General features: G+C 48.0%; 1 protein-coding gene across 2 annotated transcripts; it reads right to left on the reverse strand.

The window, feature by feature from the left end:
- Positions 1-130: 130 nt before the first annotated feature.
- LOC1280467 (protein sax-3) lies at positions 131-24,260 on the reverse strand. Of its 2 annotated transcripts, none has more exons than XM_061655821.1 (8): positions 24,064-24,260; positions 20,878-21,919; positions 9,663-9,849; positions 8,539-8,642; positions 6,787-8,471; positions 6,582-6,723; positions 6,452-6,503; positions 131-6,376 (listed from the first exon to the last, which is right to left on the reverse strand). In XM_061655821.1, the coding sequence occupies exons 2-8, from the start codon at positions 20,990-20,992 to the stop codon at positions 5,005-5,007; spliced, it is 3,657 nt and encodes a 1,218-aa protein (XP_061511805.1). In that variant the 5' UTR covers positions 20,993-21,919; positions 24,064-24,260; the 3' UTR covers positions 131-5,004. The 2 variants fall into 2 exon arrangements, with proteins under 2 accessions (XP_061511805.1, XP_061511806.1); XM_061655822.1 differs by lacking the exon at positions 24,064-24,260 and adding an exon at positions 23,793-23,968.
- Positions 24,261-24,467: the final 207 nt, after the last annotated feature.

Below are 24,467 nucleotides of genomic sequence, written 5' to 3' on the forward strand. Positions count from 1 at the left end.
TTTTTGTTCATTCTTCATATGTTTCCTTCATTTGCCTTTTACCTGTCTTCCTCTTGTCTTTTAATTTGCGTTCGGGATTAGATTAAATTTGCGCTAGAGTATGATGTAATTGTAATGTGTTTTTATGTGAGTGTTTTGTTTGAGTTTTATGTGTTTGATGTTGTTGAGGTTAAGCCTATTTATTCTTTGCTTTTCCGCCTCCATCTCTCTACCGTTTCATTGTTTCTCTACTACTTCGTGTTGGGCCCCTGGTTGAGAATCATTTCATCTTTGTGTTTTATCATTATACTCGTGAGTTTTTTGCATTTTCGTTTCGTTTGTTTGGCTTTCTGTTGTTTTACCTCCAACTAAACGACGCTCTAGAGCGGGAACGTTTCTAAGCAAAAATAGACACACACACAGGGCAGTGAGTTAAATATTTGTACGTAAAAATAATACATGGCACATACGCTTTTTCTTGCACAACAAAACACAAGAAACAACGAAACTGGAGGCTTTGGCATGCATGAAACAGGGCTTAACGTAGTCTAACGGTACGAACAAGTAGCCAAACAAGCACGCCGTGTGGTACACACGTACATAAAGCATTTAAAAAAACTGGAAAATTATCTAACACTTGCAATACTTTAGTAAAGAAATACATAAAAAATACTTTCAAATCGTCACATACATTCGTTCTGTCGATTCAATTCTTCCCTACCCAAAAAAAAAGCTTTAATGGTGTAACGATTTTGTGTCTCTAGTGTGTCTCTTTGTGTATGTGTGCTTGTGAGAAATGCTGTGTGGAGAATATATGCGCGCGTTCAAGACTAGAGTGAATGTGAGAGAGAGAGAGGCGAGAGAATGGTATGTAGAATTATGTGGAGACTATGCAACGTTCTTAAAAGGTAGTACTATCCTTAGTAAACTGATCGGATTATGGACTGGACCGACAGAAGACGGGCGTATCTGGGGTCGCTCCCCCATTTCCCGTGAGTCAGAGGGACCCCTCTCTTCCGTAGTGTACCCGGGTCAGAAAACTACAGGACTGATTGGTTCTACTACGTATATATGTGTGAGTTTATATGACCCTTCCTTCCCAGAATGACCCTATCATGCCCTCGTGTTTAATTGTCGGTAATGGTTGGTATGGCTGTTTTTTTTTTGTGTATAATGGCGCCCCACTATGATTAGGAGAGTTCATAAATAGTTGCTGCTTGTTGGCTGGTTTTGGTTTCGCATGGTAATAATTAATGGATTAAAGATTAAAGGGAGTTTGTTTGCTTTTTTCTTCGTTTTTTGTTTCGCTAAATGCATGCAGTAGTTATGTATGTAGAGCTTCCTTCCTCCGTTGGCTTACTTTTGATTTGTTCCTTCTTCCTTCGCTCCTGCAGGTGAGTCCGTCTTCTCGGATTCGGTTTTCTAAAGCAAATATCTACTACTGTCTCAATATTTGTGCTGCCGATTCGATTGCTTCATCACTCACTCACAGTTGTGTGTGTGTGAGTTTGTTTCGCCCTCACCAAACCACCTGGGGGAACGTGTGGTACGCGTGGCTCCAACCGTTTATGCTGTGTCCCATATCATGTATCGCTAATATCGGCCTACAACGATATATATCCACTAGGGTTTCTGGTAATAATATACTTATCAATCATAATAATCATGATGTAAAATAAGTCTTCTCAAGTTTACTTGTTTTCTTGTGTCTGTTTTCTGTGTGAGTGTTTCTTTCCTTGCTGAGTTCTCTTGTCTGATTTCTCTTTTCCTTTTACACGTGTTTCCTTTCCCTTTTTGTTATTCCTTTTTAGGGTTCGCATTTCGTTTTCTCTTCAACACCTTTCCCCACGTTTGGTTGGATTGCGCGCTGTGTGTGTGTGTGGGTGTGTATTGTGGTTTGCTTTCACGCTCCCGTCCCTTCTCTTTCTCGCTCTTCGTGCAGGCAAAATTGTCCGAAACTTGTTCCAAAAATTGAACTTCAATATATCAATTCTTCTTCTTTTTCTCGTTTTTCGCATTTGTTTCCTCTCCTGTTTCCTTTTGTTACACATCAACAAGCGCGCTTGTGTGCCCCCCGTTGGGGGCTTCTCATCTTTTCATCTGCTCTTTAGCGTTTTCTTCCTCTTTTTCTTGCTTTTTACCCCCGTCGCAAGTTAATCCGCGTTTATTAGCTACGTTTTGTTTAAGGCAGTAAATTAATTCATATAATACTATTATATATGTAATGCATGGTATTATCGCTTGTGTTCTGCTGTTGCTAAATGCGTCTTCTTCGTATTTGGGTGTGTGTTGTTTACAGCGTTCGGTTTAGAAATGCGCATACAAATTTCCAATGGCGTGGGGATGTGTGTGTGTGTGTGTGTGTTTGTCGCATCGGTTCAAAATATTAACTCGTTTGCGACATGCAAAAGTTCATCGGCAAACCAACAACGAACTGTTGGTGTGAGGAGAGGTGGTCGCGAGAAGGACGAAAAATAAAACCGGGATCAGATTGTGGGCGAGCTTGTTTCTGCCCGTGCGCTTTTGGGAAGGGCGATTCTGTGGTGGAAAGGTGGGAACGACACCTGGAAAAACGACACAGTCGACGCGTCCATCGTCGTCGTCGTCGCCGTCGCTACAAAACCACGGTTGCGCGCGCAACTAATGCTGCGTTGCGCGGCGCCTTTGTTATTCACCGGATTTCCCTTTTTTTTTCTTTTGTTAGCTTTGTTTGTTTGTGTTTTTGTTTTGTTTCATTACATTATCACAGTTGATATAATATTTCCTCCCCTATATTATACTTTGCGGTCGATCTGTTTTGTTTTGTGTCATATGTTTTTGATTTGTTTGTTTTGCTGCTGCTTCTGCTTCTGTGTTTTGGGACCCTTCGTTTTGTTTTGCTTATTCTTTCTCTTTTTATCTCATGCACGTTTCTGTTTACCTCCTCCTCCTCTATACCCCATTTTTATGTATATATGCACTTCGAATTGCTTCCTGTTACCTGCGAAGAAAGTGCGAATTTTCGTTCCCCATTCTTGCATTTTGTTTGCCCCTTCTTCTACTCGTTTGTAATCGTGGCTTGATATCGCTCGGTGTCAGTTTTGGTTTTGTTTCATTTGGCTGATCTATAACAAACCGGGAAGGAGACGCCTCGATCACGCTATCCTCTAAGCAGCGCACATCATCCCTACGCACTACTGATTATTGAGTTGGTGTATATATATATTTATATATATTATTTTAATGTGTATATATATAGATATATGTGTGAGTGTGTTTGTTGTTTTTTTTGCTGTACAAATGCTTTCTTGCTTTGTCTTTTAAGTTGCATCTCTGTAAACACCTAACATGTTCACCCAAATGGCAAACTGGGAAACTAAACCAGAACGGACGAACACCGACGAAACTGAGGACAACACGACAACAAACGAACCCGAACCCAAGCTCGGACACCAACCAGTAGTGCCCACAGTGGCCACGCAAAAGGATAGCTGTACAAGGAGCGAAAGGAATTGAACACTCTCTACCCTTTCTCCCCCATATTCCTTCGGTCAATTTGTAACAACTCCCAATAGAAAAAAAAAACAAAAGACATCATTCAGGAACAACGTGTTGAGTGCGCTTCTGTGCTTTAACGCTTTGCTTTGTTCGCGCTCGACCAAACCCCAACCAAACAGTAACAATTTCCCCTTTCCGCTCCATTCCTCCTTTCCCTCCGTGGTATACAATGTGCAATGAATTCGATCCCCTTGTGCGCGGGGGAAGGCAAAAAATGCATCAGTTTTTGTTTGGCTGCGCGAATGGCTTTTCCAATCCAATATGGCACACCGTCGTAGCTTTGGTTTCGGTAACTTTACACAAAATTACTATGGCGCGCGCGCGTGTGTGAGAGACATTTTTTGCAAATATATACACCTGTCCGAGGGAATACATATCTGTCTTACGGCTATGAGGATGTGTTTGTGTGTGTGTTTTGCACTCCAACCGAAAAAGGAAATTGATATGTAGAATTGAAAACGTGGAATTACTCTTCACCGATCGATCGTAACAGACTTGATCGGCTTGAACTGACCCTCTCTCTCTCCCTACTTTTCCCTTTCAACTCTATTCTAAGATAAAACGCTAATGTTATGTATGAGAAGATGGGGTGACGCTAACGTAAGAGCAAAGTTCAACGTAATGCTAAACATGTTGAATGAGTTATTATCCTTGTTAATGGCTGATGCACATGCCTTTTACAGTAAGCAACCAGCAGCAGCACCGGCCACTCTGTCCCTGCGATTGCATACAAACGTGCAACCATCGTATGCAACGATTTCACCTAATTATTTGGAAGCTAGCTGATGATAATGATGATGCGCACGGTCGCTTACCTCAAAAGAGGGAGACCCTCATCGTACCGCAAAGGACATATTTCGAGCTTCCTATCTCTCTCTCCCTCTCTCTCTCTCTCGGTACTGACTTTAAATGCACTACTCGGCAATCCCTCTCCTTGATGCTTCATTGCTTTTAGCAGTAGTGTAACGCGATTGCTTTCACTACGCGTTCACCCACAGGCTTCTTCTACTGCTGCTACTACTACTACCACTACCCTCCTCCTATGAAGTTATGTTATACGTCTGCCTGTCGGACGATGGCACGCATACAGCCCGACAGCTCCCCCCGCAGTTGGCGAATGAGTGGGAAAGATGAGAAAAAAGCGTTATTCCTAAGAAGAGTTATGCCCCTCCTATAAGAGAGCTACGAGAGACTAAAATGCTCGTTAAATTACTGAAGAGAAAGCCATAGCTAGGCGTTAATACGTACTTGAGAGTGTGTTTGTGTGTTTTGAGTGAGTGTGGGGTCATCGTTTCTATGATAGGATGATTGAACACACACGTAGGCGTGTGTGTCCTTTGTGAACGCCATTCAACCGTCTGGCGCCTAAACCTATGCAGGCGTAAATGCCGCGAACAAAGAGAGATAGCCTCAATAGAATGGGCGCAAAACCGCTCCCCGTTGCTGCCCTTAAGCAATCCCATACCCCATCCCTCCGGCCCTCCTCTCTTATCGTATGAGATTCCGGTTGTACTTTCGATCGGTCGATTTCGAGCGACTCCGCGAACGGGGTTTCGTGCGCGGCACCCACCGTCCCTCGTTGCTACCGTTGCCACAGTCGCAGTCGCTATCGTCCGAGCTGTGCTCAACACTGTTCTGTCCATGGAGCTGCTGCTGTTGCTGCTGCTGCTGCATCTGTTGCTGGTGCTGGAGCTGCTGCTGGTGCTGCATCTGCATATGGTGGCCGGCATAGCCGCCCCGACCGCCCTGGTTGTGTCTCCGGGCCGTCATCATGGGGCTCTCGCTCGAGGACGACGCGAGATACTTGCCCCCGTTGAACGGGACCGATTCCGGGCACGGTGCCGGTGGACTCGCCGGCTCAAAGCCCATATCGTCCGAGAACTCCTGGTTCACGTTGCGGTAAAACTCTTCCGTCGGTTCGCCCGCCTGGCTGAAGAACTCGATGTTGCCCCCGATCAGCATGGGATCGGTCATGGCGCTACCGCCTCCCGCACTAGCACCCCCACTCGACGGCGGCCCCGTTCGGTAGCACTGCTCGTACAGCACCGAACCGCTCTCGTAATCGTTTTCCGTCCCGTTCACGTTGTTGTACATGTCCGGATGATGGTGCTGCTGCTGCTGTTGCTGGTGCGGATGCGGTCGGATCCAGTTCTGGGGGAAGCTCGGAATTGGTGGCGGAAGCGTGTCCCATCGCGGCTGTCCCTGGTTGCCCTGATTACCCCCGTTGCCATTCTTGCGCATCATCTGCGGCGACAGTGCGGCCGGATTGGTGCGAATCGTCATGTTGTTCGGTGGCCGGTACGTGCCATACGGATGGTCCGGCGGCGGCGGCAACACGTCCGATATGTTGATCGGTTCCCGCATCGGCGCATTGTACTCGTTGCTCGACGTGGGACTGTTGCCGTTCGAGCACTTCAGGCACGATTCTTCGGACAGCGTCGGGCCCATGCCGCCGCCGTTCGGACCGCCCAGCCCGCCGAGTGTCATCATGCCGCCACGCTGCAGCGTCACGGTGGCGTACGGTTCGGGCGGAATGCTTCCACCGCCCATCATCATCTTGCCCATCGTTTGCGATTGCATCGTGTTGTTGGTCAGCTCGGCATACTCGGACGTGCTCGGGGGGTCCAGTGAGTGGGAGGGCGCCTTCACGAGCGTATTGCCGTGCAGCCAGAGCGTGTGCTGCTTGTCCGGGATGATTGTCGTTACCGAGGGGCCCGGGTAGGAGGCTTTCACGCTCTGCTTCTTGCGCACCGTCCAGAAGATGGCAAAGACGGCGGCACTGATCAGCCCGACGCACAGCACGACGATAGCCGTACCGGACATCCACGAGGCGGTCCAGTAGCTCGGTGTTGGGTCAGATCTGGCCAAAAGAAAGGTTATATTTTCTACATAAAACCTCTTCTACATAGAAGAATACGTTAAAAACCCCGCTTACCTCACTATGTTTTGTGGATCCATGTGCAACGGTGTTGGCGAGCTGTAAGGACCTGTAAAAACGCACGAGAAAAAAATACACATTTTATAAACAAATAAGATCTTCTCCTCTTTTAGCCAACACAACCAACCTATTCCTCCAGCCGTTAGACTGGCAACACGTGCAATATACATGGCGCCGGGCGTGAGACTGTTGATGACGACCGATTGCGTAGAAGAATTGAGCGACATCTGTCCCAACACTTTATTGGTTGCGTTCGACTTGATTTGAATCTGAAAAAAACAACCGATTTGTGTTATCGTGCACACATCGAGCGCTAAATCGAGCATCCTTACCTTGTAGCCCGTCAGCTCCCCGTTGAGCAGATGCACCGGCGGTGGTGACCAGCGCACAAATGCGGCCGTCGTGTTGATCACACCGACCCGCACATCAACCGGCGGCGCCGTCGGCGGCCCATCGAGCGTGCGACCCCGCCTAATGTTCGACACCGAGCCGTCCAAACCCTCCGGAATGCTGGCGAAGATTTCATACTCACTGTACGGCCGCAGCCCGGTCAGCGTCAGCTCCTTCAGGTTGCTCGTCGTCAGCACGCTGCTGAACGTCGAGTTGTACAGATAGTAGTCGACCGGTTTCGTCGCGACCCGGTAGTACATGCGCAGCTGCATGCGCGACGTACTGTCCGTCACGTCCCAGGTGATGCCGATCGAGGTGGCCGACACGGTGAACACGTTGTTCAGCACGATAAACTGCTGGTTGGCCCACCGGTTCTGCTCGTACTCGAGGCTGCCCGAATCGCGCCCCGGCGCCTCCCCGTCCGCCATCACCTTGATGTGGATCTTCTTCACGATGCTGCCCGCCTCGTTGATGGCCGCACAGGCGTACCAGCCCTCGTCGCCCTTGAGGATCTGCCGGAACGAAAGGCTGCCGTTCTCTTCGAACACAATGTCGCTGCTGCTGTGTGGATGGGCCGTCGACGCGATCGAAGTGCCGGTGGAACCGTCCGGCGACATCGTTCCTTCCGAGTGCTGATTGTCCTCCGGTCCGCCGGTGTCTCTGCGGCTGCGCAGAAGCAACCGGTTCCTGTCGCTCGCGTCCGCACGGTACGCAGATACGCGCGCGGGATACTGTCGCAGCAGTTGCCTCTCCGACACGGGTTCAATCTTGATCGACCAGTTGCCACGCCGCATCCCACCATCGCCGCTCCCATTCGCTACGAACGATGCCACTTCCGGTGCGAATGCAAACCCTTCCGGGAAGCCCCATCCAACCGCACGCTTTTTCCGTCCCCCGTCGCCTTGCTCCGTTTCATCGCGCTGCGCTTGGTGCAGCTCATTATTGTCCACGTGCTTGCGGTCGATCCGATCCCAGAATATTCGCACCGCGGGCCGTCCCTTCGCCCGACACGGTAGCACCAGCGGTTCGCCCTCCCGCACCGTCATATCGACCGGCGCTTCCATAAACGTGGGCGCTTCGTACACGTACAAATACACCGATATCGTTACGTTGCCTCCTTCGTTGTGGCCCTCGCAGAAGTATTTGCCCTCGTCCTCCTGCCGCGCGTCCTCAATGCGAAGCGTATTGTCCAGCAGCTTCCGGGAGCGCCCCTCCGGCAGGCGGCCACTCTCCTTGCGCCACGTAACGATCGGCTTCGGATCGCCCGTTAGCCCACAGGGCAGATCAAACCCTTCCCCCTCGAGCACCTCCGTATCGTGCGGACTTTTGACAATGGTGGGCGGCGCCAGCACCTTCAGATACGCCGGCGGACTCGTCTTCGTACCGGCCATGCTCTGCGCCGAGCATTCGTACTTGCCCGTGTCGTTCGGTTGTATTTCCGAAATGAGCAAACTGCCCGAATCGACCAGCGAGTGGTGCTTGCCGTTGATGTCCAGTATTTTGCCATCCTTGATCCACAGCACGGACGGTTCGGGGATGCCGCGCGGTGGCGTGCAGTTCAGCACCACAGGGCCACCGACCAGCGCGACCGTATCCTTCGGCAGCAGCCGGAAATCGTCCCGCATCACTGGAACATCAAAAACAATTCATTAGCGTCGAGGGCGTTTAGTGCGCGTGGTGCACGTGGTGCTTACCTGCAATCTGGAGCGTTGCATTCTCACTGATGGCCACACCGGCCGAGTTCCGTGCCTCGCAGTGATAGACGCCCGCATCTTGTTCACGCTTGTTTTGCGTCACTCTGTGGAAGCATGAGAAGCGAATAAGTAAGCCGTAGAGACCAGTGTTGCAAAATGTCATGAGCATCACGAGATTTTCACCAACGAAAACAATTATCCGTGGTAGCTTGATGCTCATTGCTGATACTCAATAAAAGTGCGTCATGACGTGCCGAATGCGACATGCGAATTCTTGAGTCCAACGCGATACTCTGACTGACAAGCTTAGCTTAATGCCGGCGCTAGTATAATCATGACTTTTTCTGGCTGTGAACAGTGCTGCCAAATGCCACTGTTTCAGTCACCAACACTCATGACTGAAACGAAGCTCAAATCAGCTCACATACACAACTGAGATGATCAGAGGTGGGATTCAAACAGTTGGAGGCCCAATCACATGCTTGGTGACATTTTGATAAGCACCCAACTCTTGATCACTCACTTGGTCACGACATTTTCTCCTAATGATAATCACGACATTCTTGGAATATACTTGGCGTGTGAGCTCAAGCAACAAAATAATCATGCTTTCTCCCTTTGTCTGTTTTAATTATCTGTCGGATCAAACAGAGCGAGATAACATGCTTACTATGTTTCTTGGAACCACTCGCAAGCACCGTATATCTCCCATTGACCGACTGAAAATGTCGCGACCAAGTGACTGACCAAGAGTTGATTGCACATAATGTCACCAAGCATGGGATGGTTGCACTAACTGTTTGAGGCTCGCCTCTGATCATCACAGTAGAGCTCGTGACGCTGACATGATTTTGTTTCAGCCGATATTTTTCATGACTATATCAATGACATTTTGCAAAACTGATCACAGTAGAAAAAAAAGTCATGACATAGTGACTGACCAAGCGATGGTCGCACAAATGCCATGAAGCATGTATTGGTCACACCAACCGCTCTGAGTATCACCTCTGATTATCACAATTGAGTGCGTCACACTGGTATGGATTTAGTTTCAGTCAGATTTGTTTATGACATTGACAGTGACATTTTGCAGCACACTGAGTGCTTGTGCTCAAAACCCTTACCTCAGGAAGAAGAGTGACCCCTCTGGCAGGATTACACGCCGATCGGACGGTGACAGCGGAACCCCGTTCTGGTACCAGATAAACTCGGGCGGTGGCCTTCCCGTCGCTTTGCAGTTCAGTGTGAGCGGTTCATCCTTCGCCGCGACCGCATCTTTCGGGTGTTCCGTAATTTTGGGCCTCTGTTGTGCTGTTGGCGAAGAAAAAGAAGGGAAAGAAGCAAGAAGAAGGAGGTGTTATTGAACATGTGAACACAAGACCGCCGATTTGCGTAACGGGTTGGAATAAATGCAATGACAAGCGTGAGTGAGCTTCTTTTTTCACTTCTTTGTTGCGATCGCACAAGCTGATTTCCCATACAGACACACACACAGAGGGCACGAACCACATAAGGGTAAGGGTACAGAGCACTCTTGCACTTGGTGGCGATGGTGTAAAGGAATGTAGGTTACGGGATGATGCTTCATTTATGCGCCAACGTTCTAAGAATAGAACGACCATAATCAAATATTTGTGCTATAACCTCGCAGGGAGAAAGGGGAGAAGGGTCGTCCTAATGGTATTCAAAAAGAAGCAGCGGCAACAACGACTACTAAGTGGCAATGCTCACCCTTCCCCAGGGGGTCTCTCCCGTTCCTCGCCGCCCCGTTTGCTGTACATTTGGGATGGTTTAATGCTCTTCTTGACCACCGAACGGTCGGGCGGAGAATCTGTCATGGTTTCGTAGTGGGCCATCTGCTACCAGCCACTTGGGGGCCACCTCACTAGCGACCAATTGCGCCAATAACCGCCACCAACACCACCAGCACCACCGACGACAGGCATATCAAAGGCTTGGCTCACGGACCAATAGAACCAACGGGAAAACCCCGTGGAGGGAACGTGTATGCAAAGCGCGACCTCGAGGAGCGGCTTTATGGATGGAGTGTCAAGTGGTTTGCCCTGGCCCGGCATTTTGGGAAGCAACAGCAATGGCGGAGAGAGTGACTAACACGTTCAACAACGCCACAGTGCACAACGGCGGCGGCACCCAACAACAGACGAAAAAACCACCCAACAACCCCCCTAAAAGAACGGGGGACAAGGGAAAATGGTCTTCAAACGAACGAACGAACGAACGAACGGTCGGAGATGGAAGAAAAAAGAGAGGCATCCACTCTCGTTATGTGATTATTTTTATTCCACCCGGAAACGAGAAAAAAGGCCCTCCAGAGAATGCTTTTTTTCGTTGTTGTTCAAGCCGTTCCTGGTGGATTTGGTCTTCTTTTTTCTGTGTGGGTTCTATGGGGCGCAATTTTCATGTGTGTACCCCGGGAGAGGAAAAAAAGAAGCGGAAATGATGACAAAAAACCCACCACAACGCGTTATAAATGCTCAGGTGTGTCCCTCTCCCTCGCGCAAGGTTGGGTTGGGAATTTGGGGCAGCAGCCGTAACTGAATTAGTAAAAGAAATACAAATATTCAGATAAAACTATAAAACTATCGCGTAATTTGATTATATATTGCATCAATAATGCAGCAAGAGTGTAATAGAAAACTTGTCATCGTCTCTTCGAGCAGGGTTATAGCCACTCCCGATGAATTTCAATTAAATCTTCAAACCCTGATGACCTGTAACCGAAATGATGCATTAAAGTGTCGCTCCTTGCCATACTCATTATCAGGCTAAACAAACATTCAATACATCACACACACTAGCCTAGAACTAGAAATCCGAAACACGCCAGTCTTGTAGATTAGACCGAAACGCTTCCAAAACTGGGTGAATAAACAAATGGAGCGAAGCGCCAACAAAACGCAGAGGGCCCATGTTTGGGAGCGTTTGTGGTTGGGAAACGCATTGAATGCATGTTTCGATTCGGGTTCGGCTAAATCAGTTCTACACTGCTGCAACGAATCGCCCATTCCGCCGACCGCAAAACAACACATAGATTTTGTAAAACGGAACAGTCATTTTGGCTGGGTCATAAATTACGATCGCTCTTCAAAAACTGAAACTGTGGAAATTTGCCCGAATTGCCCGACCAACCGCTAGTGCTGTGCCGCGCTCTTCAACGCTCTCCGGGAACGGGCCCCGTTTGCTAATATAATGTCCTGAAACTTTCCTGACATTCCTGCACATTCTTCTGGCCGGCAAAAGAGGGCATTTGGCCGCTGGCTGGGCAACAAGTGGGGCAAGGGTTGGCGTTAAACAGAACCAAAAGGGATGAAGTGCTCGTACACGTGCACCATCATGCACCAAGTGGTGGTGGTATCGAGTGAGTACTGCCAACATTCCTGCTGTTCCTGGAAGGCTGCTGCAGAATACTTTTAACCCTTTTCCTCTCTCTCTTCTCCATTAACACCACCCTTCCCCCAAACCAAACCGCCCCGATGATCGTGCAGTGATTTGAATGCGATTGGATCATTATTCTGCGGCGCGGTGTGTGTTCAGCGCGCCTCTTCTGACCTTTTGACCCCGGACCCAACCCGAGGGGAGGAGTTTTCTAGCATCGATTGCGATGTCCCTACGGTTTGTTCAAGCAACATCGACAAGCAACTAGGCCACTAACTACCGAAGGAAGAGTAACTTTCAACCACAGGACTTTTAATCGGTTTTTCTGCTCCCGGCCCTGTGTTTCCCGTGAAGGCGGATCGTACAAGTCTGCTTTAAAGCGAAAGGGTTGCTTTAAAAGAGGGAGAAGCATTATATACATTATGCTTGATACTTTTAAAAAATGTAAAAATTTAAAACACAGTTCCATGTTGATTGCTGAAATGCAATATCGAACCATAAAAAGCAACACTTTACGCCGTTCTACCTTACGCGCATCATCATCGCACACCACACCAAAAAGAGCCATATTTTCTACTCAACCAACACTTTCTCCGTCTTGCTGCTTTACTTTTGCTCCCCTCCCAACCCCCTCGCCTGGTGCATGTTGCACTCGACACTCTTGTGATGCATTTCTAGCGCCCCGCATACGGGTTTTGGGATGGAAGCAACAGCAGCAACCTCCGCCCGATCGATCCCTCCGGGCTGGCTGGCTGGCTGATGATGGAAAAGGGCCAAACCCCGGCAACCTTTCCAATCCCCCCCCGCACTCGTGCACTCGTGCGTGCGGCGTTTGCTGCCGACTCGAGCAGGGCGTTGGTTGTGTCTCGATCAAGCGTGGAAGAAGCGTGGACCGAAATTTACGACGCCACTTTTGAAGATGCCACTTGCGCTTGGCTCGAGTGCAGAGGGAGGGAAAAAAGGTTCCTTTAAAGTGGGAAACAAATATGCGAAGCAAAAAGGGGGGGGAGGAGGAGGATGGTGGAGATGGCTTGTCTTCCGTGGGGAACTTGTCTAAACCCCAAAAACCCTGTTCACCCTTTATGGCTGCAGACGAGCGTGCAACCGGTTTATCATATCATCATCATACATATTGCACTTTATATTGCATATTACGATGCACCGTTGCTTTTCGGGGGATGGAAATCATCCTGCTGCGGCGGTGTCTGTGTGTGTGCGCGCGACTGTTGCTTTTTGGGGAAATGTTCTTGATGCTGCTTAACCACCAACCACCACCAGAGAGAGAGAGGTGGGATAGAATTTCGGGAACGATTTGTTGGCATGAATTTATATGAACTTTCACCTGCGAAAGCCCTGCGAGCCCCCGGTCTTCCTTCGCTTTAACGATTTGTGCCGTGTCGTTGAGCATCAGTTTTGGTGCTTTTCTTTAAATTATTCCATTTTTGTTCAAATAAATGATTTCTTTAGGGTAGGGAAAAAAATAGCAAAAGCTTCAACGTGCAAAATAAAACGAAAACTACATAGAACACCTTTAAACACTGTCGTACAAAATTAAACAAGCAAAAAGGAGGAAAAACGAAACAAAAAATGAATTTCTAACAACAAACGAAGCAAAACGCTTCGCAAAAGATAAAACACTAAAAACCCATTAACATTCACAGCGCCAGTTGGCAAATAAAGCACAGAATACACACACACAGAAAAGGACGAATACAAAAAAGTATACCAGTATGAATCGTTAAGCAGTAGTTAAATAGTGAAATCCCTTCATTATTCCAAGCGAAACCGGGCAAAAAGTACAATATGAATGAACACACACAGAGAAAGAGAAGCAAAGAAAGCACGTACAAGCGAAGAAATACAGTAAAGGGAGAAAAAACTCCAGTTCCGTGTCCTTTTCCACACCCACACCGAAGAAGAAGGTTTAAAAACAGGGAATGAACCTCGCAAAGTAACGATCGCTATAAGAAACGTGATTACTAATTTTAGAAGTCGTTCCTTTTCTCTTTCTTTTTCTTTTTTCGTCGAACCCTTGTCCGAGGGGCGCAGGTTAATACACCGCAGCAGCAGGGCAGCACAATTTGGAGACTTTAGAGACACCCAACTCGTTGAAGAAGCACACAAAACCGAAATGAAACAATTTCAATTTGCGAATTAAATACACCAAACAACAAGAAAAAAAGCACGAACAGGAAAAACAAAGATTGGCTAACATGAATGGAGCGGCGCGATGGTGTGGCCTTTTTGGGAACGAGCGGGCGGGCAAGCGGGCGTAACAAGAAGGGGGCATAATTTTTGCGCTGAGCTTTGCAAAAGCCCGGAAGGTGGGTTTTTAAGATTGCGCTCCCCTTTCTCTCTGGCTAACACCCATTCCTCTCTGTGACGACTTTTGTTAATTGTGAGGTAAAAAGGTCTTGACTTGGGTGCTGCTTTTTGCCATTATTTCGCATCGGAGCATCGGAATCATTCCGTCATCGTTTTGGCTTTTCCCCACGCTGCAAATGGCAAGTCAAAGGATGAAAAGAGAAGCCGCCTGGCGCAAAATGGACACATTCCATGACTTCATTTACGTAAAGGATATTTGTAAAAAACTCGTTTTTTTGTGGCAGTTTTTCCCGGGCGGCTCATGCACAGAAGGACATTCAGACAAGTCTTTCGTAAGGCGTAAATGGCATGGTAGCTTGAAATGCGTGTTTTCCTTTGTGTTATGAAATAGTTAGTTTTGTAAAGTTCCTTTTCTAATTTCAATATTTAAACCAATCAATGGCCTCAAACGTTAAACGATGCCGGGTGCAATATCGACTAATTTCGCAATCAACTTCCATCAATTTTTTTACCCTTAAAATTCAACGCTCTTTTTGAAGTTCGCAACACAATAGCTGGAGCAGGTTAAGAATGGAAAATTCCCCCATCGGGCTTTCCCATCTCCGCCTCGTCCGAGTGCAAAATTTTCACGATAATAATTCGTTCCTAAAGGCGACTGCCACACACACACGTGTTTTGTCTTCCCAAAACAAAACAGTTATCCCTTTCTCGTGCTGCACGAGCTCACCACCACCACGGCGGAAGTGCTGGCGGGACAGGGACAGCAAATGAAAAGAGAGAAAGAGAACAAGCGAGAGAGTTTTCGGAAACGGAAAGAGTTGATATTCAAATGCTGTTGTCGACCTCGTCCTCGGTGTGTGTGTTCGGTGTGTCTCTGCAGCCTTTCACTCCTTTCTGTATCCGACGTGCCATCTCGCTCGGTCCTTCACGCTTTTCCTTTTCACACGTTCATAGGATCGAATTTTCCCATTCAACCTGCTGTGAGCTGAAGGGAGGAGGGGGTTTGGGGTAAAAAGGTAGCATTCCGACGGTGAGTCGAGTGTGTTGTTTTGTGTTCTTCCTTTTTTTGCTTTTCAAGAAAAACGGAAGTGAGGAAGGCCAGCAGTGGGGCAACGGAGGTGCACAATCGCGTTAGGGCGTTGTTTCAGATTTTCCGCACAGAAAATCACTTTCGGGAGCTTTTCCCGCTCAGCACTGCCGGCGGTTCTTCACTCTCTCTCTCTCTCTCTTTCCTGTTGTATTGTTATGCCCGGTGTGTCTGTGTGTTTGGGGGAACTTCTGCTTTCCCCATTGCTTCACAGCGGAGTCACACCACTCTCGCTGAATCGATTTTCGTTGTTGCTTGTGCCTGCCTGCCAAGTGTGAAAAGCCGTTGCAAATCTCTTCCGCACCGCGCCACTTCCGAGGACACGAAAAGGTGTTGATGCATGTCGGTGACGACGACGACGACGACGACGAACCGCCGGAACCGGCCGGTTTTTTTTTTGGTTCAACACCTTCGGCAAGGGGGGAAAAAGGTGATACCTCCCAACACAGCAAAACAACATCAATCGCGCCTTTGACTTGACGCGCGGTTCGTCTTCGTTGGGTGACATGGGAACGTCAGTGTTGTTGATTTGGTAATGATCGATTGGGTACAAGGGAACGAAAGCAAAGTGACGTAAATCTTTGGGCTGTGAGTGAAAGTGATTTTTCGCTGTTACGGCTTGGTCAAATGTTTTCTACCGTAAATTGATATCATTTTCATCCCAAAGGAACACAAATTCAGCTAACAGGTGTAGAAAAGAGGAAGCTTGTCCTTTGACAAAGCTTGTCACACAAAGCCAGTAAGCTTGCCTCGTCGTAGGATAATCGCCTTTCTGTTTAGTGATGTGCTCTTTGGAGCGCACCCAAGACTCCGATCCGACTCCGGCTACTGTTAGTCCGCTTCCGACTCCGTTGGAGTCATCCGGAGTCGTCCGGAGACGCCCGAAGTCATTCGAAGTCACCAGGAGTCGTTTGGTGCCGGAGTTGTCCGAAGTCTTTCGGAGTCGTTCTAAGTCGTCTGTAGTCGCCCGAAGTCGTTTGGTGTGGTTTGGTGTCGGCGTCGTCCTCGAGTCGTTCGGAGTCTTTCGGAGTTGTCTGGAATCGTCGGGAGTCGTTCGGAGTCACCCAGAGTCGTCCGGAGTCGTTCGGAGTCGTCCGGAGTCGTTCGGAGTCACCCAGAGTAGTTCGGAAGCGTCCGGAGTCGTTCTAAGTTGTCTAGAGTTGTTTGGAGTGGTTTGGAGTCGGAGTCGTCTGGAGGCGTTCTAAGTCGTCTAGAGTCGCCCGGAGTCGTTTGGAGTGGTTTGGAGTCGGAGTCGTCTGGAGTCGTCCGGGGTCACCCAGAGTCACCCGGAGTCTTTCGTAGCCACCCGGAGTCTTTCGGAGTCGTTTGGAGTCGTTTGGAGTCGGCATCGTCCGGAGTCGTTCGAAGTCGTTTGGAGTCTATTGGAGTCTGAGTCGTTCGGAGTCGTCCAGCGTCGTCCGAAGTCGTCCGGAGACGCCCGGAGTCGTTCGGAGCTGTCCGGAGTCGTCCAGAGACACCCGGAGTCGTTCGGAGTCGTACGGAGTTGCCCGGAGTCGATTGAAGTCGAAGTCGTACGGAGTTGCCCGGAGTCGATTGAAGTCGAAGTCGTCCGAAGTCGTCCGGAGTAGTTCTAAGTCGTGTGGAGTCGTTTGGAGTCGTTCTGAGTCGTCTGGTGTCATATGGAGTCGTATGGAGTCGTTTAGAGTCGTTTGGAGTGGAGTTGTCCGATTCCGCTTGACTCCAATCGACTCTAAACGACTCCAAATGACTCCGGATGACTCCAACTCCAAGTCGAATCGGAGCCGACTCTGGATTTACAATACACTCAATATGGATCAGAGCTTCAATACACATCCAGCCATGTAGGAACCCCCTTTAGTGTATCCTATAAACCATTAAGTAATGATGAAGACTGCCTTGGGATGTCCTTTCAACAAAGAAAAGCTCCAAACAGCTTTCCAGCTCGTGACCAAACTAACTGCTAGCGATGATTCACACAATAAATAAAGAGATAAGAAGAATCATGTCCGCCAGAAAGAAGTAAGACATAACCTAGATGCTATCGTGTTCCGTATGACATTTTCTCCATTCCGTTGGTCCGTTTATTTTCCCGCTGCGTCACACACAACATCGTCGGCACAATTAATATGCCACACTCGGCGTTTGTTGCCGTCACTCCGTCCATTTATCACACGCCTGTCCGGGAGTCTGGGCCCATCATGAACCGGCCGTTACCGGGAGAAATTAGGTTACGGGGTACTCTCCATAACGCCATCATCATCATCATCATCATCGCCATCGTTGCCATCGGGACATAAAGGACGCCCAATCGACTGAGAAAAGGATTAGCGCGACACAGCGCAAAGCGCATTATAAGATACACCATACCCCGGGTCACAGTAGCAGTGGGCTTATGTTTCTTCTTTTATTTTTTGTTCATTCCCCGGCTGTGCCATTCCGTGAACTTTGATCTTTCAGCCCATAATCTGCATGCTCTCTAATGCGGCAAAATCATGTCCGCGGTTGCTAATCCGACGACAAGTCGTTGTCGTCGTTGACTCAAAGAGAGCACAAGCGGGGAAGCGCACACGAACGTGGGGAGGGTGGAGGAAATATGCAAAAATGTCTTACGAACAAAACTAATACTGATGCTGCTGCTGCCATGTGCTGACCATTTTGGGGTTGCGTAAGGACACGGGCGTGAGTTTCAGAGCGGCAGAAAGTTTAATTGCATTTGCTTCCTTGCGTTGTCGTTCCCTCTTTTCAAACTATTTCCATTGTCTTTGCATTAAGAAGACGATCGAATTCATAACAGAAGTACAAGTATAACTGACACACATATTTAACACATTCCAATAATTCCCATTTAATGCGCTTCTGTTTAGCGATTTAATATTCCATTCCATAACTATTTTTTTTATCCAATTCATCTTCCCGGCTCGTGTGTTTTTCCCCTTTTTCTTAACACATATTTATCACAAATTCCCGTGCCTTTGCTGCATCCATTCGTTACAAATTAATGCAAATTTCTGATCTATTATACTCAGGCCCCAGGTACGCACAGCATGTAAAGGGATGAAGGGTCTACGGCTAAAGCATAAGTTTATCGCAGTTCCAAAACGACCGCTGGCCACAGCCATTGAATTTCTTCATCACCACACATTGCCCTGCCACCGATAAACCGATCAGCAAATGCGTTATACGTGTGTGTGTGTGTGTGTGTGTGTGTGTGTGTGTTCAAAGCACATTTCAATTCCGATCAAGATTTTATCAACGAACCTTCTCTCTCCTTCGATTCAGGGCCGAGGCTAATAAATTTCTTTCCCTCTCTTTGCCCTTTTGCGCTTTCCCTCGCTATGTAAATGGAACCGAGGGGGAGAGGGGAGGAGGGGGGGTGGTATCATTTTTGCATAAAAATACCCTACCACTAAACAACCTACTCGAAGAAGTTATTCGGACCCAGACCAACGGCAAGAACAAGACAGGAAGGAAGGAAGGAAGGAAGAAAGTGAAATTTATTTTCCTCCGCCGTCCTATTCGCATGTGTTTGTTTGTTTGTTTTTTCCCCCTCTCTTCATCTTATTTCGAGAGATTCCGATCGCCGATGATCCTATTCTGTACTAGGCAGAGGAAATGACCCGCCCGCAGGGAAAGGACGAGTGGCGTTTTTTTTGGTGTCCTTGGGCCAAAGCAAATGCCGCTAGTCGTAAAAAAAAACATTTTCTGAGTTTGGAGTTCTATTTTGGCACGACACACACGACTCCGCACGGCGTGTGTCTACTACCCTCCTCGAGGGTCTTGCCGGCATTACTCTGGGCGGCCGTTGGGCTTCTTTTTTTTCGGCATAGGACACTTTCCTTCTCTCTGCTCTGAGTTGTTACTTAATTTTCCTACGCCTCATATACGCCGGCGAACAGTCGCGCAGAGTCCATGCAGATTTAAGGGTTGACCTTCGACGCCGAAGCTCTTTCTCTGTCCCTCTCTCTATTGCTCTTCCACTCCGGGTTTGTCGGCGATGTAACCCACAGCGGGGAATGTTTGCTTTCGGTAACGATTTCCTCGAAAGGTCGTTTCCACACCCAGCGTTCGAGGACAGCGTTCGCTGCGCCGCCGGATATTGGAAGTTTGTCGGGCGCGAGATAAGCGAGAATAGGACCAACAAAAAAAAGAAGGCAGAAGGTCTCAAACCAAGCCCAAAGCTAATGGTAGAGCGGTCTCGAAGCCAGAAGTAGCAGCGATGGGTAATAAAGAAAAGATGCCTTCGCTGCCTTCTGTGGCCTTTTTTGATGATTGAAATCGAATCGTTTTTCGAACCCATTTGAGTCTGGTTTGCCACATGCTTGTGTGTGCGTGTGTGTGTGGCAAAATGATGATAAAAATGTTTCCAAATAGATTGAAGAGGATGCTGTCGGCTGAAATCTATTTGAGCAAATACGTCCACAATGCCTATGGATGATGATGTTGTCCAATAGCTGTTGGACTCCGTTGGCTGCTGTTTTCATTACGGCTGTACGGCTCTTATCATAACCTATTTTTCACCAGATCGATTCAAATATGATGTATCATTTCAAACTATACAGACTGCCCAAAAGGTTTCTCCAGAAAACAATTCACAACCCTCTCTCCAAACAAGATGGCAATAAAACAACACACATTTCAAACAGAAACAGAGAAAGCAATACGGCACGACGATGAAAGCATAACAAGGACGACCGGCCTTTGTTCTTCTTTTCCCTCGCTCTCTTTCACTCTCTGCGTGTATCCCTTCGGTGCTCTCCCTCGCAATCAAACACAGAAAGGACACATTTTGCTGCATCAAACAGTCCCTCGCTCTCCTCCTCCTGTCGCTATCAAAAAACCAGCGCGAGCGCAGAAATGAGACAGCACGACAGCAGGCGGCACACGAGCAGGACGAAACCAACCCCCCAGGAAAGGCTGGAAAATCCGTCCGGTTTTGGGAAATTCATTGAAATTTTCAGCAGGATGACACAACACACGACGGCTCGATACAGAGGGCGAGCACAAATACACACACACGTGCAGCACGGCGAAAGAAAAGCGGTCGATTAGACCGGTTTTCCGCACGCACACAGCCATGCTGATGATCCAAAGGCAGAGGATAAAGAGGGTAAGGGGGTCGGGGGTTTTCCAGTGTGTGTTTTCTCGGCTTTCCCGTCGCACGACAGATCGCGTGACGCGCTTTGCATCGAAATTGACGGAATTTGCCAGGCATGCACAACTTTGGCCGCGATCGATTGGGCCCACACGGCGTTCGCATTCCGGCGTGACAGGCATGCGTTTGACCGGATGTTTATCGTTTTATATGCAATTTCCCCCCGTGTCACCGTTGCCAACCTGCCAAAGCGTTCGATTTGTTTGCTAAAATAGAAAATGAGACTTGCTGGGCAGAGTCGTGCAAAGGAGGAAAAGGGATTTCGGGATGGGATGATGATTCGATACGGTCGGTGTAGATTCGCAAATCTGCTTCCTTGCGAGTGTGTTGGTGGAAAAGGCCACCTTCTTCTCTCTCTCCCCCTGACACGAACACGAAAGGACCATTCCGCACTTACCTTCGACTGCTGCCGGATTATATAAACAGCTAATTATGAGCAGTGCCGCTGCAACACGCCAGCAACCAGGACCAGCCGGCGACCGGGTGATGCATCCTGCCGGCATCGCAACCATCGGTACGTCCCGTACGGGCCCGCCGGGCTTCCGGTCGATATAATTATTGTGCAGTTTTATTTACTGTACACCGTGCGCTGTGCTGCTGTTTCGTCGTCGTCTGCTGCTGGTGCTGCTGCTTTCGATTGCGTGGTGTGCTGGATTAATCCTTCACCCTCGGCGACCCCCAACGACCCCGGGCAAGTGCTGTGTACCCGCTGCTCCCTTCCGTGCCGGGCATGTGGGGCGTTGGTTGGTCGGGCCTTTTTTGTTGTTTTTGCTGCTGCTGTGTGCTTTCCACCCAAACCGGTTGCAATTTCCCACGTTGATTATTATCCGTGTGCAATTGCTTCGACTTTTTTTATGTACACTTCCGGAACACACACACACAATCACACACACAAACGGTTGTTAGCACGGCGGGAGAAACATTTAAACAACACCTTTTTCCACGCCGGAAAATGATGAATGCACGTAAACCATTCCCGTTTTCTCACTCACACAGACACACACGCACACACACTTGGTGAGAAAAGCCGGAGAATCCGCGGTAGGTGGCTGGAAGGGCAGGTATTTGCCGGACAGGATGGATTTTGAAATTTTCACTGCAACAATAATAACACACACACACGCTCGCGCACACGATGCGGCAAAAACGAAGGAAAAGGCAATGGGGAAAAAAATCCCGCCACCGATCAACAATGATGATTTGAGGTACCGAAAGCCGACAGAAACACTACCCAGCAGTGGGGGGGTCGAGCGGGAAGGGATGGGAGGGTTTAATAATTTATCCTTTTTTTGTTGTTGCTGTTGCTTCCTGTAAATCGCACCAAATCAAACTGTTTTCCTTCGCGCCCGGCGCATCAAAGGATGCCAAGGAGCGGGGTTTCTATGTCGCTGGAGCGGTGAGGATGAAACAAATCACATTTCCACTGGATTGTTTAAGCACTACAAAGAGAAAGAAAGAGAGAGAGGGATTGCATATTAAAAAGGGAAGCAAATCAAACTAGAAACAATAAATAAAGTGGAACTTTCATGACAGTCGAAAAAAAAACAACTTCTTCCTGATTGATTTTTGGCGCCGGTCCTAACCACCCTGCCTGTTTGCCTATCCTGTCCCACCACCGGAGGCCCTGATCTAAGTAGGCCTGACTTTTGCACGCGTTTCCATTTCCCCATGCACACAAACACATGCAAGCGCGGAAGCGGAACACGTCAATTTAATAAATACTTTGTATTTAGCATACGTTCGGTAAAGTCCTGTTATTATTTTCTTTTTTCACCCCATTGCTGTAAAAGTCGGCTCTCCTCGCTCAAGTCAAGACAGCTGTAATTCATTCAGGACATTCAGAAAGGGAGAAGTAAACTTGCTTTTGTTTGCCGAATTTCGAATCACGCGACTCCGTTTTTTATCCCGTCCGTTGATTTAACTATATTGCATCATTTTTTCTACTTTGTTTGTTCCTGTCTCTGACTGTTTTTTTTTTATATTCCGTTGGCATTGTCGAATCAGGATGGTATAACTGTATATTTTTCCTCTCCACAATGCAAGACAGTCAAAATGTTCTTTTTTAGATTCTTCTTCTGATTATTTGACTTAAGTTACTAAAGAACTTTCTTTGAAAGATTGTGAAAGTCTCAAAACTCCAATTTTCACCTTTTCAGTCTTGCACACTGACTCATAATGCGGGTTTGCATAGAGGTTGTTTAGATAGTGGCGCTACCCATTGAGCAAGAAAGGAAAATTAGATTTTCTATCAAATTTACCCCATTCCTGGGTAGCTTCAAAAATGGAGAAAAGCGCGTGTATATCCCACATGCGGTACAAAAAGCCAGAAAAGGATACAAACACACACACACACGCATACATACAAACACATCCCAATGTGTGTGCGGCTTCATAATACACACACACATGCAATATTTGTTTCGGGAAGGGATCATTCTCCCACATCTCTCCCGCACAGTCTCCTTGCGTCCTTTCCTTTCCTTCCTTCCCATCTTTCATCTCACACACATTCACGCCCTTCGCGGGGCCGTACGTGTGTTTTCGTGTACGCTTGTGTGTGGCTGGTTAAAGTTAAATAAAAACATAAAAGGGAGAAGACATGTTGTGCCCCTTCGCCGTCGAATATCATGGTCGAGTTGAGCGAATGAGGTTGTGGGATATGAGGGAGGGGTTTTTTTTGGTTTGGTTTTGAGAAAACACATACGGTGCGGCGTCACACGACGGCGGGCCAAGCCAATCTCGGAAAATCCGTCGTCCCCAGCATCAGCACGCACGCTTTGCACGCTCGACTGAACGCAAGGAGGCAAGAAAGAAAGACGAAAAAAAAACCGATCGTTCGAGCTTCGATGTTTGTCGCGCGTGTGTTTCCCAAAAAAGGGCGAAAAACAGACGGGGCGGATGCACCGAAAAACTCATTTATCACGACTCGTTTGCATGCGACATGGATGATTTGCTGAGGAATTAGAGAAGAAGGTTGTCCCTTCAGCTGTTTCTTTTTTTTCTGCTTAGTGCTAGGCCCAATTTTAGGAATTTTGGTGTGGCCACTTTTTTCCGTCCCATCTAGTACACTGTGACAGAAAATTACAGTCGGCTCCATAAAATAATTTTCCGATTTTTCGAGCCAGAATCACGAGGAAAATATGTACAACACCAGCATTATCGGACTGTGGACACCGCATAAAGAACGGGTGGCGGTGGGCTACACAACACTTATGCTGCGCTTTTGCGCACAATAGAACCGATTCAACACACAACATTAGCATGATGATGAGTCCGCATCAAACACACACACACATACGGCACAACTTCTACCTGCTATCGGAATAGGAAACCGTACAGCGGAAATGATAATTTCCACCGTATCCCACGTGAGTGTTTTCCACAACACAAAAACGCAAAAGCCAATCCCCGAACACTTTTCCCTACAACACAGCGGCGCAACAACACACGCCCGAAAGCCGTGCGCCTCTGTTCTGCAACCGTTCCTTCAATCGATTTGTGTTATGCTCTTTCCCCCCTCCACCGTCGTGCCCGTACAAAACATTCAACCGTCCCGCGATCTAATTGCGAACCAATTGCTCACCAGAGAGAGAGAGAGAAAATAATAACACACATTCACAACACAGACACGCTGCCTAGTCACGAAAAACGCACACGCATGGAAGTTTTCCCGACGGTTTTCAACCCGTTTTGCACGATTTTCACGGCGACATTGCAGCTTCCCGTTCGACCGAGTTTTTCTTGTGACTCCTTTGCTTCTCTGGAGCGACTGACAATTGGCCTTCGAAGCAGAGACTAAAGCGCAGTCTACACACACGCTGGCCAAGATATATATAGGTTCGGGATAAAATCCATGAAAAGGGCATTCTTTTGTGTTATTTATTATGGTTTAAAGTTCATTTTAGAGCAAGTGGATATTCCTAAACTGAAAAATAAACTTTTGGATTGCGATAAACTCTTGATTTGAGAAAATTTATTTAGCAAAAT

This window comes from Anopheles gambiae, chromosome 3 (assembly GCF_943734735.2).
Source record: "Anopheles gambiae chromosome 3, idAnoGambNW_F1_1, whole genome shotgun sequence".
NCBI classification, from domain to species: domain Eukaryota; kingdom Metazoa; phylum Arthropoda; class Insecta; order Diptera; family Culicidae; genus Anopheles; species Anopheles gambiae.

What these genes read in the sequence shown, in the direction of transcription:
- LOC1280467 (XM_061655821.1), bottom strand. Translation starts at nt 20,992, where the DNA reads ATGGTTGCGATGCCGGCAGGATGCATCACCCGGTCGCCGGCTGGTCCT. An exon ending in GGGAGCTGACGGGCTACAAG is followed by an intron (nt 6,724 to 6,786) that starts GTAAGGATGCTC and finishes TGTTTTTTTCAG; the next exon opens with ATTCAAATCAAGTCGAACGC. An exon ending in GATCCACAAAACATAGTGAG is followed by an intron (nt 6,377 to 6,451) that starts GTAAGCGGGGTT and finishes TCTTTTGGCCAG; the next exon opens with ATCTGACCCAACACCGAGCT.